The sequence below is a fragment of the Lynx rufus genome, unplaced genomic scaffold (assembly GCF_022079265.1).
Source record: "Lynx rufus isolate CCGP_SWC_20201006 ecotype Redwood Valley unplaced genomic scaffold, mLynRuf1.p SCAF_8, whole genome shotgun sequence".
NCBI classification, from domain to species: Eukaryota; Metazoa; Chordata; class Mammalia; order Carnivora; family Felidae; genus Lynx; species Lynx rufus.
In genome coordinates, this window is record NW_025814896.1 from 132736220 (window position 1) to 132753867 (window position 17648).

Consider the following 17648-nt stretch of genomic DNA (forward strand, 5'->3'; position numbering starts at 1 on the left):
AGAGCTTACATAAATAAAAAAATGACAACTAGGATTTTAAAAACTACAGAATGATTTATTTAACTTACATAGGACACTAAGACATTTTCTAATAAACATCATTTACTTATGTATAACAATGCCATTCAATTATAAAGGGAAAGAGCTTTTAAATTCTAGCGTTTATAAACTTTTACGGTAAAATGCAGTGTCCGATAATCCTAACATCACGTTTAGAATATAACAAGGAGAAAATCCGTAAGAAGTTGACAGCACCCCAGCAATACCTTTTACTGCATCTATTTTCAGTGGACATTTTTGTTTTTCAAAGGTGTGACTCTTAAAGATGGCAGCATTGTGCTTGAATCAGAAAGTTCATCGGGACTGCCTCATCCTACTGCTGTAGAGACTGCAGCCAATCGACCTTTCCTTAGGAATTAAAGGCACTATATGAAGTTACAGCACTACTTGGGTATATAACCTCGAGCCAATTACGTTTTTGCTTGCCTCGATATCCTTCCTATAGCCTAAGGAGGCATTATCATGTATTGTGATACAGCAAGGCCATCCTGTTACATCTATATTAAAAAAAAACCGCCCCAGAAAGTGACCCTGGTAATTTACTACAATTTCACTTCTGACTGAGTAAAATCCCACTCCGTTCATAATCATTTGTGCTCTAGAGAGGATTTATTTCTTAGAAGATTCTGAAAGCTGAAAAGCATTGTCTTGACTGCCCGACTTGCCGGTGTCCGAGACCTGCCTCCGCCTCACGAAGGGGAGGAGTGGGAAGGAAATCAACATTTCTCAACAAGTGTTTAAGTGGCTCCTGTCCAAAATACATCTGGCTTCAATTCAGCGTTTCTGAAGCCATTGACTAAACTTATAAGAGACCTTGATTGAGCAGTGAGCTTTGGTTCAGTTATTAGGAATCCACTTCGTGTGGAGGGGCAGCGCACCTGTTATTCGGCCTTTACCGCCGTCTTCCTGTAGCGAAGGACCGTGGTGGTTACCCACACGTTTAAAGCAAGCATGATCACGAAACGTGTAAGAACTGAAATCGATCAAAAAGAAAAAGTATGTTAAAGAGTACTGTTTTCACATTCTAATGCAAAATCACTCCTGCCCTACCGCTCTAAGTAGAAGCCTAAAAGCCTAAATAACTGCCCGCCCCTACCCCCGTCTACCACGTAAGATTCACAACACCGCCTCGTGGGAACTTTTCAACAACCCTGCTTCCAAATATTTCTGGGGGGAGAGCACTTTACCCTAAGGGACTCGACGAACACTCCCCTGAGGACAGTTAATGTATCTTTGTGGTTGTGAAACATTTGTAAGATACCAGCTAAGCTGTTCTTAAAAGACTGTCCCCAGATACACTGATTGCTTTCAGGAACAGCTGTCACTTTATTTACAAAGCAAACCATAGCTAGAACATTCCCAATCTTCCAAAATTGTAATACGTAGGTTCGTTTTGTTGTTTCCTTACGGCTGGATTCTTCTTCCCATACACAGGATTCTTCAAGTCCTGCGGAGAAGACTCAGACCTATCTTTCCCCACTTGACCCAAGTTTATGGTTTGACCACAGTACTTTTAGTGTTTTGCTCACTGCTGACAGAAGGTGTTGCAGCCCAAAACACAGTCTCTGCAAAGGGACAGGGGTGCCTCACTCTCCTGTAGCCATATTTCTCAAGGAACAATTAAGCGGTATGTGTACCAGGGACATGTCTCTAGTCTTCATAGAACGGGTGACACCATTTGTTTTCATTCTTTTCCAAAAATGTATACGCTTGGCTGGGGAGTGGAAAACAGCCTAGGGAATTACTAAGTTCTTTTTACATCAACCCACGTATTTTCTCCTCCATCACAGTGTCCCCCTGAAAAAAGGATGTGGGGGTCAAATGATTGTCACCTCAGTAGAGTCCGTCCTCACTCACCCCCAGCCCTCCTGTTCACTCTCCATGGCTAAGCCACGTGTCTCCCGCTCACGGGCTTGTCATCGTCTCTTCCCCCGTCCCCCCATCTGTCTCTTCAAATTCACCTCCCCAGACTCCTCCAGCCAGGTCACATTCCCCCATCAGGTGCTCCTCCTGGCCTGCTTTTCCAGAACACATTTCCCAGTATTCTTGAGTAGCTAATTGTGCGCTGACCGCACCGTCCGTCTCCACCCACCGCTGGCGTGGAAGCGTCACGAAACGGCAGTCTACGACCTCGTGCTGCAGGTCGGATCCCCGGCGCTAACACGAAGTAGGTGCTCAGCCCTGTAAGCAGGGGCTGACGCCCGGGAATACACCGTGGCCTCTAACTGTACGTGGAGCAAGCTGATCCGTGAAACCCTGAGACAACTTGGAAGGAGCCACCAAGGGCACGCAGTCCAAAAAAATGGGAAGAAAAAAGATTTCGCTTACTCGTAAGATCGCCGGTGGTCATTATCGTTGTTATTATTCTTGCTGTAAGAGAAGATATTCAGCAATGTCAACTTGCTTCTCAGCTATGTCGGTATTCAGCTAACGTCTTCCCATTTCAAATACAGGAATAGATGCTAACTGTTCCTGAAAGATCTTGCTAGTACGGAACACCAAATCGGTACTGTATTTTATAAAACCTCTCAAAGCCAGCCACGCGTCCTAGCCCAGTGGTTTTGAGGCTCTCCCAAGAGCAGAAGCAGTGTTGCCCAAGGGACCGGGGAGAAGCTGAGAACCCACGGTGTGTGCCCAGCCACAGCTCCCCCACCCCAAAGAGCACGTTTGGAAAATCTCATACGTATGGGACTTCTGGTAAGGTTTACTTTAAAGACAGGCTTCTACTAACAACAGAGATGTCTGGGTGGCTCAGTCGGTTAAGTGTCCAACTCTCGACTTCAGCTCAGGTCATGATCTCACGGCTTCATGAATTGGAGCCCCACATCGGGCTGTGTGCTGACAGCACGGAGCCTGCCTGGGATTCTCTCTCTCCCTCTCTCTCTGCCCCTCCCCTCCCCCACTCACGCCGTCTCTCTCAAAATAAATAAATTAAAAAATAATAATAATAAAGAAAGGCTTCCACTAACGAAAAGCAAGGTTTTTAAATGACTGAACTTGACCCCCTTCTTTTGTAGAGATTGTCTAGGTAAAGGAAACTGAGGCCCAGCAAAGGGCAATGATTTCCCTAAAGGTCTAACTAGAACTGTTCCGTTCAATTCGTTTGTCTGGTACAGCGCTTTCCTTCGTGGCCACAGGAGACACGTGTGGGAGATGTGACGTGGGATTTCGAGGACACTACCTGTAACTCCACGCCTGCCCTTCCTTCCTGACCCGAACCCACCCACACAAAACTCTCCCTCTGCCTCACACATCACACATTTAGGAAATTAGGTTTAAAGCCAGTTCACTTTTTCGCCATAAAGTTATAATCCTCGGTTTGTCATGTATCCAATATGTATTTAAGGACTTGTGCAAGCACAGAGTACCATGCAAAACAGATGGAAATGTAATACATGGTCTTTAAAGTTACAAGTTCCGAAGATTTCCTACAAGAAAATTTAAGAAACAACACTTAAGATTACCTGAAGGTAAAATTAGGGAGCTAATAAGTAATATATCAAATCAGCAATTCCAGAAACATATATCTACATCTATATACATATATACATGTATATATGTATATATATTTCCTAACTATATATATATATTGTGTGTGTGTGTGTGTGTGTGTGTGTATATATATATCATAACACTTCAACATCTCAAGCTAAAAATAAAACCCAAGAAGCCTTAATTTTACATAACTTGGGATGTAAAGACCCCTTCCAGAAACCCCTGATGGAGAAATCGGTCCATTAATACACAGAAGAAACATGAAGCATAGTTCAAATACCTAAAACTAATAAATCTAAGTAACGTCATAGCCCTGAATTTTTAAAGTTTTCTACCTAAAATAGCGTGTGTATATGTATATATATGTATATGTATGTATATGTATATATATGTATATATATACATATATATAGGTGTATATATATATACATATACATATATATATGTATATATATATATATATTTTAGGTTCCTGCAAGAATCCAGATGAACAGTGGAAATTCTGAACTTGAGACCAAACAACATGGCTCCAGGGAAACACCCTGGCAAAGTCTATTCATTCTCAAAAGCCAATGTATGCTTCTCATCTCTCATCTGTTACATCAGAAAGGGTCATATTTTAAAAACAAGTTAGTGGATTCAATACAATCAACCTATTGATGCTTTTCAAAGAGCAAAAGAGGACTGTTGATGTTCAGCCAAATTTTTGGAGAAAGGGGTGTTTCACATTTGTTTTTAGCAAGTGGGATAGGGATCTTGCAGAGAATGGAAAGTAGCCCGCGTGCCATCAGAATCATAAATACGGATCCACTTGGAGGTTCTATGTGCAAAGGATTAAAGCTTGTGGGACCGTGACAGGGGGGACGGCGTCTGGCTCTTACTTGCACAGGTGTATGCAGCGAGGCTCCAGGTGAGGGCGCTCACGGTGCCTGAGTCCCTGGTCTTCCACAGGTACTGGAGCTGAGCAAACTTGCTGGCCACGCTGATGAAAGTACTTAGATTCTGTTTGCAGGCAAAACATGAGAAAGTTAGGAGTCCCTCAGTTAAAGAAACAAGAGCGCCATGTACTGAGCGCGCTTCTGAAGCCAAACTGTCAGGACAAGAGACAACCGGTTTGTACAAGGACAAAGCCCGGGTTCGGTGAAAGCAGGCAGCAGCGAGATGCTGGTTTATAAATGCACCAATCCCACTGTTCAGTGGGTAACTGGTGGGCGTGCAGCTGGTGCGGAGGTGGGAGTAAGGATCACTGCATGGCCACAAAGGCTTATCCATCTGACCACCTGCCAATAAAAGCAGATGAGAGAGAGAGAGAGAGAGAGAGAGAGATAAGATAGATGGATAGAGAAGATAGATGGATGAATGGATAGAGAGATAAGACGGATGGATAGATAAGGTAGATGGGTGGGTGCATGGATAGACGGAGAGATAAGATAGATAAGATAGGTGTATGGATAGATAAGTAGATAGATAAGATAGATGATGGATGGATAGATGGACAGATGGGTGGATAGATGACAGACAGATGATAGAGAGATAGGGTGTTTTAGAGCCTGGGGAAAACCATGCTGCTTTGAACACACAGACTCATAAAGTCCAAGCAGCAGGCGAGGCACACGGGCTCTGAATTTCTAGCTATTCCAACCAGTCCTTGAGGGGCTGCGCTCAGGTCCTCTACTGCCCCGCGAGGTAAGAGACCACCACGAGTTGGCCTGCGGCGCCACAGCGCCCTCCCCGGCGAGCGGGGCCCGGCCCGGTGCTGTAGGTGGAGGGGACACCAGGGGCAAGGCGCCCCGGAAGTCAAGAGAACCAAAGGATCCAAGGAGGAATCCTGAGCTGGGGCAGCAAATGCTACAGAGAGGCCAAGGTGAAGACCAGCAAGCGCCATTGGCTCTAGCTCGAATGCAAGTGGCTGGTGTCCTCGACCGGAGCAGCTCGTTTAACTTCCGACCCTCAGGAGGAAAACGTGACTGGGTGGGGGGTGGGGCATCGGGTCTGGCTCTGCTCGCTCCCCCGCCGCACCTGTCGCGGGGCTGGCCCTTGACCCGTTCTTGTTGGGTTACAGCAACACGTACTGGTAAAGGCGGAGGAGGGAAGGGCGGCTGGGACATGGGAGGACTGTGGAGAAGTCCGGGCGAGTGAGCACTCCAGGCAGAGAGCAAGGGCCTGTGCTCAGATCCGAAGACAGGTCACGCCGGGAGCACATGGCTCGGACGACTGACCCCAGGTGGGAAGACGGCGTCTGCAGCCCCGGCTGGTGGGGAGTCCGGTCGGGACCGCGAGCACGGAGGACCGGGCCTCGGAAAGCCTGGGCACGAGGACTTAGGTAGGGCCCTGCCACTCGTGTCAGGGGGGAAGGCCACTGCCGAGCAGATACGCTAACCGCGTCTGCTGGACCTTCCACCGGATCCGTCTTCAGGAGGAAATGCCATCTTCGGAATCAAGAAGAAGGAATCTTCATAACCAAGGCCCAGAAATATTTCGCAAATAAAAATACACGACGCCCGGGGAAACTTGAATTTCAGATCAACAACAAGTAATTTCTAGCATAGGTACGTCCCGTGCAGTATTTGGGACATATTTATGCTAAAACCCTGCCCATTTGCTCCCCGTAGGTCACAAGGTTGGAATGTAACACGGAGCCAAGTTTGCTTTCCAAGCAAGGGTCACAGCCAAGGCGCTGGGGAGGGGGTGGTGAAGTTCATGAGCCTGGGTGTGGCAGGCAGTGACTGGTGACCACCGATCCTTCTCCTTCTCCCTTTGGGTGGAGAAGCGGAATCCAGTCACTTTGGAGAGAGGATCTGGGCTCAAATGCTCCCCGACCCACGCTCGGAGTCCTATTCTCACACTATGGGACTTTGGGGCCTTACCCAAGGTAGAATAAACGCACAGGGCTAACCGTTTTCCAAGGACAAAAATGTTTCGGGGGGGGAAAGGGGCAAAGGTAAAAAAAAAAAATCATGAGTATGGGGCCTGTGGGTGGCTCAGCCGGTTAAGCCTCTGACTTCGGCTCAGGTCTCGATCTCGCAGTTCGTGAGTTCAAGACCCTCGTCAGACTTTGCTGACAGCTCAGAACCTGGAGCCTGCTTCCGATTCTGTCTCCCTCTCTCTCTCTCTGCCCCTCCCCCACTCATGCTTTGTCTCTCTCTCTCTCTCTCTCTCAAAAATAAATTAAAAAAACACATTAAAAAATTAAAAAAAAAATGAGTATGTAGCCAATGTGTAATCATTAACCTGGTAAGAAGCTCTTTATTTTAGGCTCATTCTACCACCGTCGCTCGTTCTGTTGCTGTTAATTACCTCCCCAGCCAGGTGCTCTATGGCCCCCCCAAAAAGGAAGTAAGAAAATGTTACCAAACGCCTGAGTGAGACTAACGTCTTGTAACATTGGGGTAGGACTGCGCTTTCACCCCCTTATCCTTCAATTAGCAGGTTAAACACTCGGCCCATCAAGTTCTTTGCAGGAACGGCGGTCTCTCTTCTCCAGGGGCGATGCACTTACCATGGCCAGATCTATGATCCACTTCTGCAGGGGAAGGACGAACCACGAGGCCACAAATCTACCGAGCGCTAAGGGAGACAGCAGTGGCTCGGCCGCCCCCCACCCCGCGCCCGTGGGGACACGCCAAGAGCACGGAGGTGACGCACATAAGCCAACCTGGGAAAGGCTCTGCGAGGACCGGTCCGATTTGGAAAAGACGAAAATGGCTCAACATAACAGCAGATCACGGAAGAAAACTGCCAAGCGCCCTGCCTTTGTGGTTCTGAACGATTCTGCCCGCCCACTTCATTCCCAGCTATGCAGACCTCTCCAGGGTGATGTCAAAAGTGAGGCATTTAAAGAAGCAGCTCAACATTATAGGGCAGGCACGTTCTGCAAAACTGGGGTCACGTGAAACTCTCTTTCCCCCTTTCCTGCTAACCCCAGTGTAAACCCAGGTGGGGACAGGAGGAACGAGAGCGGATTTTCATCACGCCCAGTGAGGCGGCAAAAGGCACAGAAAGTCCGGCTCCAGAAGCCGGGCCGGTGAGGGGATGACCACCAGCCTCTGCTGTGACCTTGGGCAAGTCCCATTCCTTCTTTTGACCTTGGTTTGCTTATCCGCAAAATGGTCTTAACATTCCTTTGCCCCATCTACCCCCTCAGTGCCTCGGTGCACGTCACAGGGACCCAACGCGCTACGATTATAATGAATGACATTACTTAAATGGAGGGATCGAAAGAGACAATGCCCGGTGTGACTAGAACGAATTCCTGGCAACCTGGTCAACGCCAGAATGGCAGCTGGAACCTAGGCAGATGAAATCCTGTTTTTAAAACACTCTAACTCAGTTTCTTAAACAGAGGGCACCCAGTTAAATTTGAATTTTCAGACCAACAAAAATAGTCTCTTAGTATAGTATGACCCACGCAATATTTGGGACATACTTATGCTTAAAAAAAAAAAAATCAGTTACTATGGTAACCCTACTTCTGGTTCATCACCACTCACAGGAGGAGGTTATAAGTATTCCGCTCACCCAGGGAGCTGCCCAGTTTTTGCAGTCCACAGCCTCACCACCCGTACAAAGGCAAATTGTCGTATTTTATTTAAACGGTAAACGGCACGATGCTTTTCATCTTCAAAGTGCTGTTTTCAAGACCCTTTTGCCGGCTGGGCAGAGCTGCGCAGAGAGAAGCTGAGTGGGGAGGATGGGTACAGACAGCAGGGGGTCAGGACTCAGTCCCCTCCCTACACAGCCGCCCAGTCGGACAGCCGCCCAGTCGGACAGCCGCCGTGAGGCTGCCGCTTGCCCAGCTTGTCCTGTGCTCCTGGTACTGCGATCCTTGCCACAAGGTAGGCATGACTGTGTCATTTCACAGGCGGGACGGGACAGGACGATTGCAGCTTAGGGAGCTCCCGGCCTGTGCCCACGAACACCCAGGGGGTGGGCGCAGCAGGTGTCCCCCAGCCTCCAGCCCAGCCCAGCGCAGACAGGAAGGGTGCCCTCCCTCTCGCCTCCACCCTGCGGGTGTACGAGTAACCCGCTCGGGTCACTTCGCAGACACGGCCGCATTAACTGGCTGCCACTGGAAAGGCTTTCCTGGCTTTTTAAGGGCCGTGAATTCCCAAGAGAACCTCTGAAGGTTTACAGAACCGAAACAAGAGCCCGGCCCCTGTTCACAGAAGAGGCACCGTGAGTGAGCATAGGTCTGTGTCACGACCAGATGCCCCGCCCACCCGCCACCACCAAGACCCTTCTAATGTCTTGGCCACGATTTTCGCTTTGAACCAGCCGTCCAGAACCCGCACGCCCACACTGTCGGGCAGAGAGGGCGCGTTAGTGGCCTCGGAGTTCACGACAGACATTCCCGTTATTATGACTTCACATACTTTGGCGACATTTTCTCAGGGAAGAAGAAATGTCTCCGCCTCCCCTGAAGAATGAAGCTGGGACCGGCCTGGTGCCTGGGGCTCGGGAGGGAGGCCCCGGGCAGGGTACATATTCACTCACGCGCATTTGGGATCTTTTTTAGTTTGACCATAAGAACGCAGATCTGGCAAAAGCACCTGACTCCCCAGTCCCATCGGATCCCTGGACAAAGGATACACGGCCACGTACGGGGCTGCTCCTTTCACGTTCCCGTTGAAATGGAAGGCACACAGCAGGAGGAGGACGTCTGAAAGAGAAAGGCTGTGAGGGAGGCGGGAGGGGGGCCCAAGGGCTGTTGCCCGACACGGAGGGGGTCCGAGGGGCCGGTTACCTTGTGCGATGAGAATGGGATACTCCAGGTAGGTCAGCAGCGGGTACTCATAGTAACACTGGTACCGGAGAAACACCAGGAAACTGGGGAGAGAGGGGGAGCGTCTGAGCTGGGGCCAGCCCAGCACAGGGCGGCGGGGAGGCCCAGCCAGCGCCCAGGAGCCCGGGTTCGTGTGCAAAACCCTGGACCTGCTGGTTGGCACCTGGAAACGTCAGGGGGTGGGGGGAGATTTCGCACACGGTAACTTAATACTGTCCACAGCTTTTCGAGCATCCGGGACTGACTGGGAGCTGGGCGTGGTGCACGTGGTCGCTGCCAAGTCCCCAGAGATGGTGGCACAAGTGAGTTTCACAGAGGCCCGAGCGGCAGGCCAGGACGAGAAGAGACGGCACTTCTGGCCCCAGGCTGGCCCGTCGAGGAGGAGCAGTGGGCGAGAGGCACGAATAGTCGTCAGTTCCTTAAGAGAATTCCAGTTCTGAGGGCCGCCTGGGTGGCTCAGTCAGTTGGGCGTCCGACTCTTGGTTTCGGCTCAGGTAGTGATCTCACGGTTTCGTGAGTTCAGGCCCCACGACAGGCTCTGCGCTGGTGGCGGGGAGCCTGCTTGTGATTCCCTCTCTCCCCTTCTCTCTCTGCCCCTCCACCACTCGCAATGTTGTTGTCTCTCTCAAAATAAATGAGGGAGGAAGGAAGGAAGGAAAGAAGGAAGGAAGGAAGGAAGGAAGGAAGGAAGGAAGGAAGGAAGAAAGAAAAGAAAAAGGAGAAGCAAAGAGAAAAAGAAAAGAAAAAGAGAAGAAAAGAAAAAAGAGAAGCAAAGAAAAGAAAGAAGAAAAAAGAGAAGAAAAGAAAGAAAAAAGAAAAAAGAAAAGAAAGAAAAAAAGAAGAGAAGGAAAGAAAGAAAAAGAAAAGAGAAGCAAAGAAAAAAGAAAAAAGAGAAGAAAAGAAAAAAGAGAGAAAGAAAAAGAGTAAAGAAAGAAAAAAGAAGAAAAGAAAGAAGAAAAAAGAAAAGAGAAGAAAAATAGAAAAGAGAAGAAAAGAAAAAAAGAAAGAAAGAAAGGAAAAAAGAGAAGAGAAGAGAAAAGAAAAAAGAAAATTCTAGTTCTGAGAGGCTGGAATTTGGGGGGTGGGGAGTGGCAAGTAAAAACCCCAGGACCCGACCCTTGTCGGGACAAAAGGCCTGAGCTTCCTGCCTCTCCAGCCCTCGGCCCAGCCAGTCAGCTCCCTAAGAACCTAAGTCCCCCTGCTGTCCCCTCAGAGTCTGTTTCATCCCCCAGGTGAACCAGAGCCTCCATCACTCATCCAGACGTAACCCCCTCTCATTTCCTCAGCTCGGGGGGGGGGGGGTTCACAAAACACCCAGTGGGCTGGGGAGCCTGTGCCCTTGATCCTGCTTCCGACCTTGGCTGAGCTGGGGGCGAGGGCCACAGGATGGGGGGAGTGGGGGAGGCCAGCGGTGGCCCGGGGACGGGGGTCTCCAGACCAGGCCTCTGGCACCTTTCGGTCCACATCTGAGGGGGAGCCCAGGGGGCCAGGGGAGGGGGCAGCTTCAGCTCAGGGCTGCAGCCAGCGGGGCCCCGGGCACGGGAAGCCTGGACAAGGACCCTGCCGAATGAGCGGGCGGTACATCCGAGCAGGCGTTGGGGGGTCTTTGCCACCTGCTCGCTCTTCACTGAGCGCACCCCCCCCCCCAGAGTACAGCCACAGACCTTCAGGACAGGCACGAGCCCTAGGGTGTCAGAGCTGAGGTCACGGCCATCCACCGTGCCCTCCACATTTTACAGACCACTTGGGGAGACTGAGGCCCAAGAAACCAAGGTCATATGAGAATTCAGGGAAAAGACGAAGACGAGCGCATGAGTTTCCCTGGCCACCAGCAGTGGTGCCTGCCACCAACCCCACCCCACTGTGGCCCTCCAGGGAGGCCGGGTGGCCAGGCTGCAGTGCGCACGCGCTCGCTCTCTCTCTCTCTCTCTCTCTCTCTCTCTCTCTCTCTCTCGGGGATCCAAACGTCCAAAGACAACCATCTGCCACTCCTGTGGCCTGGGGGCAGTTAGGTGTCCTTCTTTGATTTTTAATGTCCTTCTTTTCATCAAAAAGTAATACATTAGAACCCTCCTTACAATAGAGTCAGGCCGAACGGTGTCTGACCCGCGGCCCCACACACCTGTTGGTATTCCTGGTCCGCTCTGCAAAGTGACTCGAGTTTCCTTCCTCCACACACAGGCTAGAGGTCTGAACGAAAAACGACACATGCGCTCACAGAGGCAGCGGCTCGAGAGCCGCTGGAGCCTCTTCCAAAGGAATCTTTAGCCAGACACCAGAAGTCGGCCTGCTGGGCCTGGGGAGCGGAAGCAGAGGGGTCCCCCCCCCCCCCAGGGCTGTCTTGTCTGGGCGGAAGCCTGAATCGGGAGTCTGAAAAGCCATCCACGGAAGGTTCCAGAGCAGGTGCAGAGAGCCGAACTGTGTCTGGAACCCAGGAGGGCACAAGGGGGCAGAGCAGGAGGGATGCCTGGAAGGCCCGGAAGGAGGGGTGTTGGAGCTGCTGAGGCAGGCGCGCTCCCATCAGCCGGGGAACCCGGGCGCGGGCGGGGGCGGGGGGAGGCGGAACGTCAGGCTGGCACAGCCTGGGCAGAGAGGTGCCCGCTATGCACTTCCTGCCAACTTCCTCCCCGCTTCCCCTCCCCGGAACCTGTCTGGGACACCTGTTCCAGCAACGGAGAAAATGAGCAGCCTGCTGGCAGGGCGCACCCCCCCCCCTCCCCACCCCGTCTGCCTGGGGTCCCGTCTGTGCCGCCTTCTGCGCCAGACACGGTGCGGCCCGCAGCCAGCCTCCCCCTCCCCCGGCCGGCTGAGCCATCTTCGTCTGCCCCGCAGGCCTCCCCCTCACTAGACGTGGGGCCTCCAGTGGAGGTTTGGTCAGCTCCTTTTCTTTGCTGACGCGGGCGTGTGGCTGTCGCCCTGCACACGTCTGGAGGCATTTCTACAATCCAGGCATTTTCTTGCACTTCACGCCGATGCGCATTCAAAGCCATTTTCTGGTCTCACTAAGATACAGCTTATGCTCCCACTGACCCGGTTCTCTCAAAAATGGGCTTTCAGCGTTAACAGATCAGGACCCAAGGCAGGTAGACGTCCCCCAAGAAATTTATTCTGGCTTTTGCTTCCCAGGATATAAAGGGTCCCCCTGATGGCGATGCCCTCCGGGTTCTGTCCGCCGGAATTCTGGCTGCTACCCTGCTCCTGGCCCGGTAAGGGGCGCTGGTGGGCAGGCGGGCACCAGGCACAGGCAGGCCTGCGGTGCCCCCCAGCTTCTCCAGGGCCCTCACCAGCGAAGGCTGGGGAAGGAAAAGGGAAGGGGGCAGGGTGTTGCCAACCCGCTTCCCCCACCCACGATATTCCTGACGAGTCTAGGAAGCGGAAAAACCCAGTGAGCGTGGAGAGCGGGGGTGAGCCAGGCTTCAGGATGGAAAGGGCCAGCCCCGGGTGAAACCTAGGGCCCTGCTGCTGCCGGTGAACTTGGGCACGGTGCGTCACTTCCTCCGCCTCAGGCTACTACTATTCTCTGGGGATGAAAACAATGCTTACTCCCTAGGGCGCCCTGAGGATCGAGTAAAATAGCGCCACCACACAGACCCACTAGTAAGATAAAGCGAGGTGTAGATAAAACCTCGGAATCCAGAGGAGGGAGCGCCTGACCACTTCCAGCTTCGGGGAGAGGGTGGCATCCGGCCGGGCCTAGACACAGCCAGGCGCACACAGCACCCTGCGTGCCTGGGCCTCCACGAAGCGTGAGCGGCAGGCCGGCCGGCCCTCCGCCTGCACGGCGATCCCCGCGGGACACGCACGAGGCCGCCTCCCGCGCCGACTCCGGCTCCCCCGCCCACGCGAGCCCAAGTCCATCGCCAGGAGGGCAGGTGTTGCCGAGGTGCACGGTTGGATAGAGTGACAGCCGACACCTGCTGGCAGCGCCTGCCGGGTTGTATGTAGCGTGTGGGCAGGCTCCCGACTCGCCTCCTTGGGCATCAGTCGGACTTCCACTCACCCCGCAATGGGCCAGCCCCACCTTCCCAGGCTCAGGGACCCGTTAAAAACCGTGGCCCTCCCCCAGGCCGTCCACGCCCTCCCGGACACTCCCCCACCGCTCCTCCCCCTCTCCCTTCCCCACCCGCACAGACGCGGCGGCCACTTCGAGGCGGTGGAGAACTCTCCAATCCTCGCTATCCAGCCTTGGGGGGGGGGGTCCCAGCGTTGTGGGGTCGTTTGCAAATCAGAGCCGGGTCACACATCCGCCAGTCGGGCGACTCTCTTGATAAAGCATCTCCCCCACTGGGCGCGCCGGGCGCAGGACCCCCCACCTCCCCCACCCCCAAGGTCTTCCTCTCCCTCCCTTGCCCCAGGCTACTTTCCAGCCCAGGCCCCCGGGGGTCGTGCTTCCGCGGAGGACCCGCCCGCGCGGTCGCCGTGTGATAACCCGGTTGGGGGCGGGGGGAGGGGGGCGGCGAGGAGCAAAGTGGGGAGGACCGGCCTTGCCAGGGACTCGCGGGTAGACTCCCGGGCTTCACGTGCCCCGCTCTCCCACCAATTCGAGGCCTCCCAACCGAGTTTTAGAACTCTGCTTTTCGCGCTTACATCTTTAAATACTGAGTCAAGGCATCCACTCCCGATTTCGGACGGATAAGCGCTCTCCCAGCGGCACTGGCTCCTCTCTGGCTGGCTCTGGCCCGATTCGTCTTTCTGCCCTTCCTCCAAAGAGCCCCCCCATTCTCGGAATCCTCCCACCCCAGGTGTTAACTTTTTAAAGGCGGAGGATCAACGCCTCGCTTTACACGCGAGGAAACCGAGACCCGAGCTAAGGAGTATCGGCGGGGGGAGGGGGAACTCAGGGCGGATGTGTATCAGAGGGCCTCAGGTGCAAATGGCCTAGTTCCAAGCCGCGCGGTTGCGCTGCGGCTAACGGGCGGGGTGAGGGCCTGGCCAGGGGTCGGTTTCCCCCATCTGTAAGCTGGGCACGCGCAGTCCGTGCGGGGAGCGGCAAATAAACAGGGGAGGCGAGCGGTCCCGGGAAGTGCCCCCCAGCGGCCGGGCGCTTTCGGCCCCGCTCCCCGGCCCTACTTAGACCCACGGCGCGCTCCTGAGCGCCCGGGCCGTCCGGGCCGCAGAGGCGAGCGGGGAGGGCAGCCGCCCCCGCCGCCCCGGCCTTACCCCGCCAGCTCCAGAAGTAAACTCGGGAGGCTGATGCCCCGCGCGCTGCGCGCCGCCAGCACCGCGGAGATCTGCGGCAGCTTGAGCGCGGCGCACACGCCCAGCGTGCTCCAGTTGCAGAACAACAGCAGCAGCTTCTCCATGGCGCCGGCGGGGCTGGGGGCTCCGGCTCCGGGCTTGGGGGCTCGGCGGAGGCGGCCGCGGCGCGAGGGAGGGGGAACGACTCAGCGCTGGGCCTCCCGGGGCGCCGCGTCCTTCCGCCTTCCCTGGGCACCCGCGCCCACGCCCACGCCCTGGGCCGCCCCGCCGGGGTCCGCCCTGTCGGGGTCCGCTCCTCCGCCCGGATCTCCGCCCCCTCCCTCGCCCTGCCCCGCCCCGCCCGTGCTCCTCTCCCCTGCCCCGCCCCCTCCCCAGGTCCGCCTCGGGTCCACTCTCGCCCGGGGTCCGCTCCTCCATCCGGATCTCCGCTCCCGACCCCGCCGGCGTTCGCCCCTCACCACCCCGGACCCCGCCGTCCACCTAGTGCGGGTCTCGCCGGGACCCCGCCCCGGGGCCGCCCAGTCGGGGAGCGCTCCGCCCCTTCTGCCCGCTCCGCCCCGACCCCGCCCCGTCCCGGGGCGGCCGCTGGGCGGTGCCCTCCGCAGACCGGACGCGCTGCGGAGTCACTTCTCCGTGTTAAGCTCGCGGGGTGCCGAGCTGCCCGAGACCCCCCAGACGGTTCCGCTTTCCCGAGGCTGAATCCCGGGAGGGCGGACGTGCACCCCCTCACGGGGGGCTGGACCGTGGCGTTGGGGTTTTGCACTCCCTAAGCGCCTTCCTTTCTTCGTTTTTCTGACTATGCATTTCAGAGATGAAAACTTGGAAGGACGTTAAGGACCCAACTTCGTTTACAGGCTTTGGCCGTCACTGAGGGGTCACTGAGGGGCCAGAATGGCCCGGGGTCGGCTCACTTCCTGCCCTTTCCCGAAGCTGAGTGGGGGGGGGCGCCCCTCCCCGCCACCCGGGCCTTAGCCCTCCAGGCCCCTGGAAGTCCCGCCCTTCACCACTTCAGAGGGAACGTTTTTTCTTAAGGCGGTTAAATAGATTCTGTGATCAAAGAAGGTAGACGCGGCAGAAGATGAAGGGGCGGGGTGTGTTCTCCAAGCTCTCAGAATCGCAGAAGCAGGTCCCGGTCATGGAGCAGAAAAAAAGGCACCAAAATGCAACGCCAGAATCCACGGTGGCTGGTTTGGTACCGTGAACCTCAGCCAGGCTTCCAGGCTTTCCTTCTGTCTGTCCCTGCGCCTCCAGCCCTCACCTGGCCATCAAAAACCTTACCCTGGAAGAAGAAAAACAGGTATCGAGTCCTCCTTCTAAGCTAAGGGAAACAGGATGTTCGGAAGGAAACTTTTTAAAAATTTTTTTCAAGTTTATTTTATTTTCGAGAGAGACAGAGCGTGAGTGGGTGAGGGACAGAGAGAGAGGGAGACACAGAATCCGAAGCAGGCTCCAGGCTCCGAGCTGTCAGCACAGAGCCCGACGTGGGGCTCGAACCCACGGACCATGAGACCATGAGCTGAGCCGAGGTCGGGGGCTTCACCGACTGAGCCACCCAGGCGCTCCCAGAAGGAAACTTTTAAGAGGAAAAGAAAGAGTGTGCGTGTTTAATTCTTATCTTCTAGAGCTCCGGAAAAATACTCACAGATGAGCTAATATCGTCTGGAATTTGCTTCAAAAGGTTGGGGGCTTGCGTGGAAGGGTGGGAGTGTGGACAAAACAAGACGAGCTGTGAGCTGACAATTTTGGGCGTTGGTTATGGGAATGGGGGGGATTTACTGTGGATGAAGTTTTGGGGTGATGGTGGGGGTCGAGGGGTCCGGAGCCAGCCGCCAAGAAAGAATTCTTGAAGACATCTCTGGTGCAAAAAAGGTGATTTTATTATAGCACGGGGACAGGACCCGTGGGCAGGAGGAGCCTCACTGGGGTCCTGAAGGGTAACTCATTGTATACCCTCAGGTTGGGAGGGGCACAGGGATAAAGGAAGTCTCTAAGATATTTTGGAAGCAAGGTTTCCAGTTTCCAGGACCCTGAGGGGCTAGCTGTTGCTAGGGAAACCGTTTAATACAACCTCAGTCCTGAGACCCTTCAGATGTTTATACTGCGGCCAGAAGCTTGGCGTGGGATTCCCAGCATATGTCTTGGGGCGGTTTAGGTAAAGGAGGTAGACTCACAGTATCCTTGAGGTTGGGACAAAGTTAAGCCAAGGTTCTCCTTTGCCCCCAGCGAAGTGTCACCCTGAAGGCAGCTGAGCTCCTAGAGGGAGGTCACTCTGCCTTTCAAGGACTTGTCAGTGGGCTCTAGGCAGGAAGGGAACTTAATTTTTCATTTGCCTTCTTTTCCCGCATCACCGTGGCAAGGACGTAAACCCCTTTCCTTTGTTCTTGGGGAGGCAGCGTCCTTCCTGTCCAGGGACCAGCACCAGCTGGAGCCCTTCCCTGTTCCCGGGGCTCAGCGCCCTTTCTACTCTCCATAGGCACCCCTGTCCCCCCACCCCAGCTTGGTGTAAGCCGAGACGCTGGGTTGGCTTGGTGGCTCCAGCTTTGACACCTATAAGCTGTGTGACTGTAGGTGATTCATTCAACCTCCTGGTCCTTCAGTCTTCTCCTCCGCAGGGTGGGTACATCAGCGGCTTCCCCGCACTCATCGGAACGTTGGCGCTCTTGGATTGGCACCACCAGCCGTGTGTCTTTGCGACTCTCTGGCTCAGTCGTGCCCTGACTACTACATAGGGCTCCCTGGCTTCTCTAGGAACCAGCCATTCGCCTAAGGAGCCTCGAGTCCTTTTAATAAATAGAGCTTGGTGTTTAGAAACAAAGACCTGGTATGATAAGATGTGCTCAGTGCTGTTGAGGCGTCAGGCGAATCTGCCCTCTTAGGAGACCAAGCTAGGGTGAGGGGTGTGTGTGTGTGTGCGCGCGCGTGTGTGTGGTATTAGTCTGCTCAGGCTGCTTTAACAAAATACCATAGACTGGGTGGCGTAAACAACAGAAATTTATTTTCTTACGGTTCTGGAGGCTGGGAGTGCAAGATGCTGGCAAGATTGGTTTCTGGGGAGACCCTTCTCCCCAGCTGTCTTCTCCTTGTGTCCTCATACAGGCTTTTCTCTGTGTGT

The 17648-nt window shown here is 54.2% G+C and overlaps 1 protein-coding gene across 3 annotated transcripts; it reads right to left on the reverse strand.

The window, feature by feature from the left end:
• Nucleotides 1-34: 34 nt before the first annotated feature.
• On the reverse strand, nt 35-14809 carry SLC66A3 (solute carrier family 66 member 3). 3 transcript variants are annotated; one of them, XM_047067793.1, is made up of 7 exons: nt 14498-14796; nt 9299-9381; nt 9145-9214; nt 7055-7112; nt 4437-4557; nt 2389-2430; nt 35-1033 (listed from the first exon to the last, which is right to left on the reverse strand). In XM_047067793.1, the coding sequence occupies exons 1-7, from the start codon at nt 14638-14640 to the stop codon at nt 942-944; spliced, it is 609 nt and encodes a 202-aa protein (XP_046923749.1). In that variant the 5' UTR covers nt 14641-14796; the 3' UTR covers nt 35-941. The 3 variants fall into 3 exon arrangements, with proteins under 3 accessions (XP_046923749.1, XP_046923751.1, XP_046923750.1); XM_047067795.1 differs by lacking the exon at nt 14498-14796 and adding an exon at nt 9501-9851; XM_047067794.1 differs by lacking the exon at nt 7055-7112 and having other exon boundaries at nt 9105-9214; nt 14498-14809.
• Nucleotides 14810-17648: the final 2839 nt, after the last annotated feature.

What these genes read in the sequence shown, in the direction of transcription:
- SLC66A3 (XM_047067793.1), bottom strand. Translation starts at nt 14,640, where the DNA reads ATGGAGAAGCTGCTGCTGTTGTTCTGCAACTGGAGCACGCTGGGCGTG. An exon ending in TCCCATTCTCATCGCACAAG is followed by an intron (nt 9,215 to 9,298) that starts GTAACCGGCCCC and finishes TTTCTCTTTCAG; the next exon opens with ACGTCCTCCTCCTGCTGTGT. An exon ending in CGCTGCATACACCTGTGCAA is followed by an intron (nt 2,431 to 4,436) that starts GTAAGAGCCAGA and finishes CTTCTCTTACAG; the next exon opens with CAAGAATAATAACAACGATA.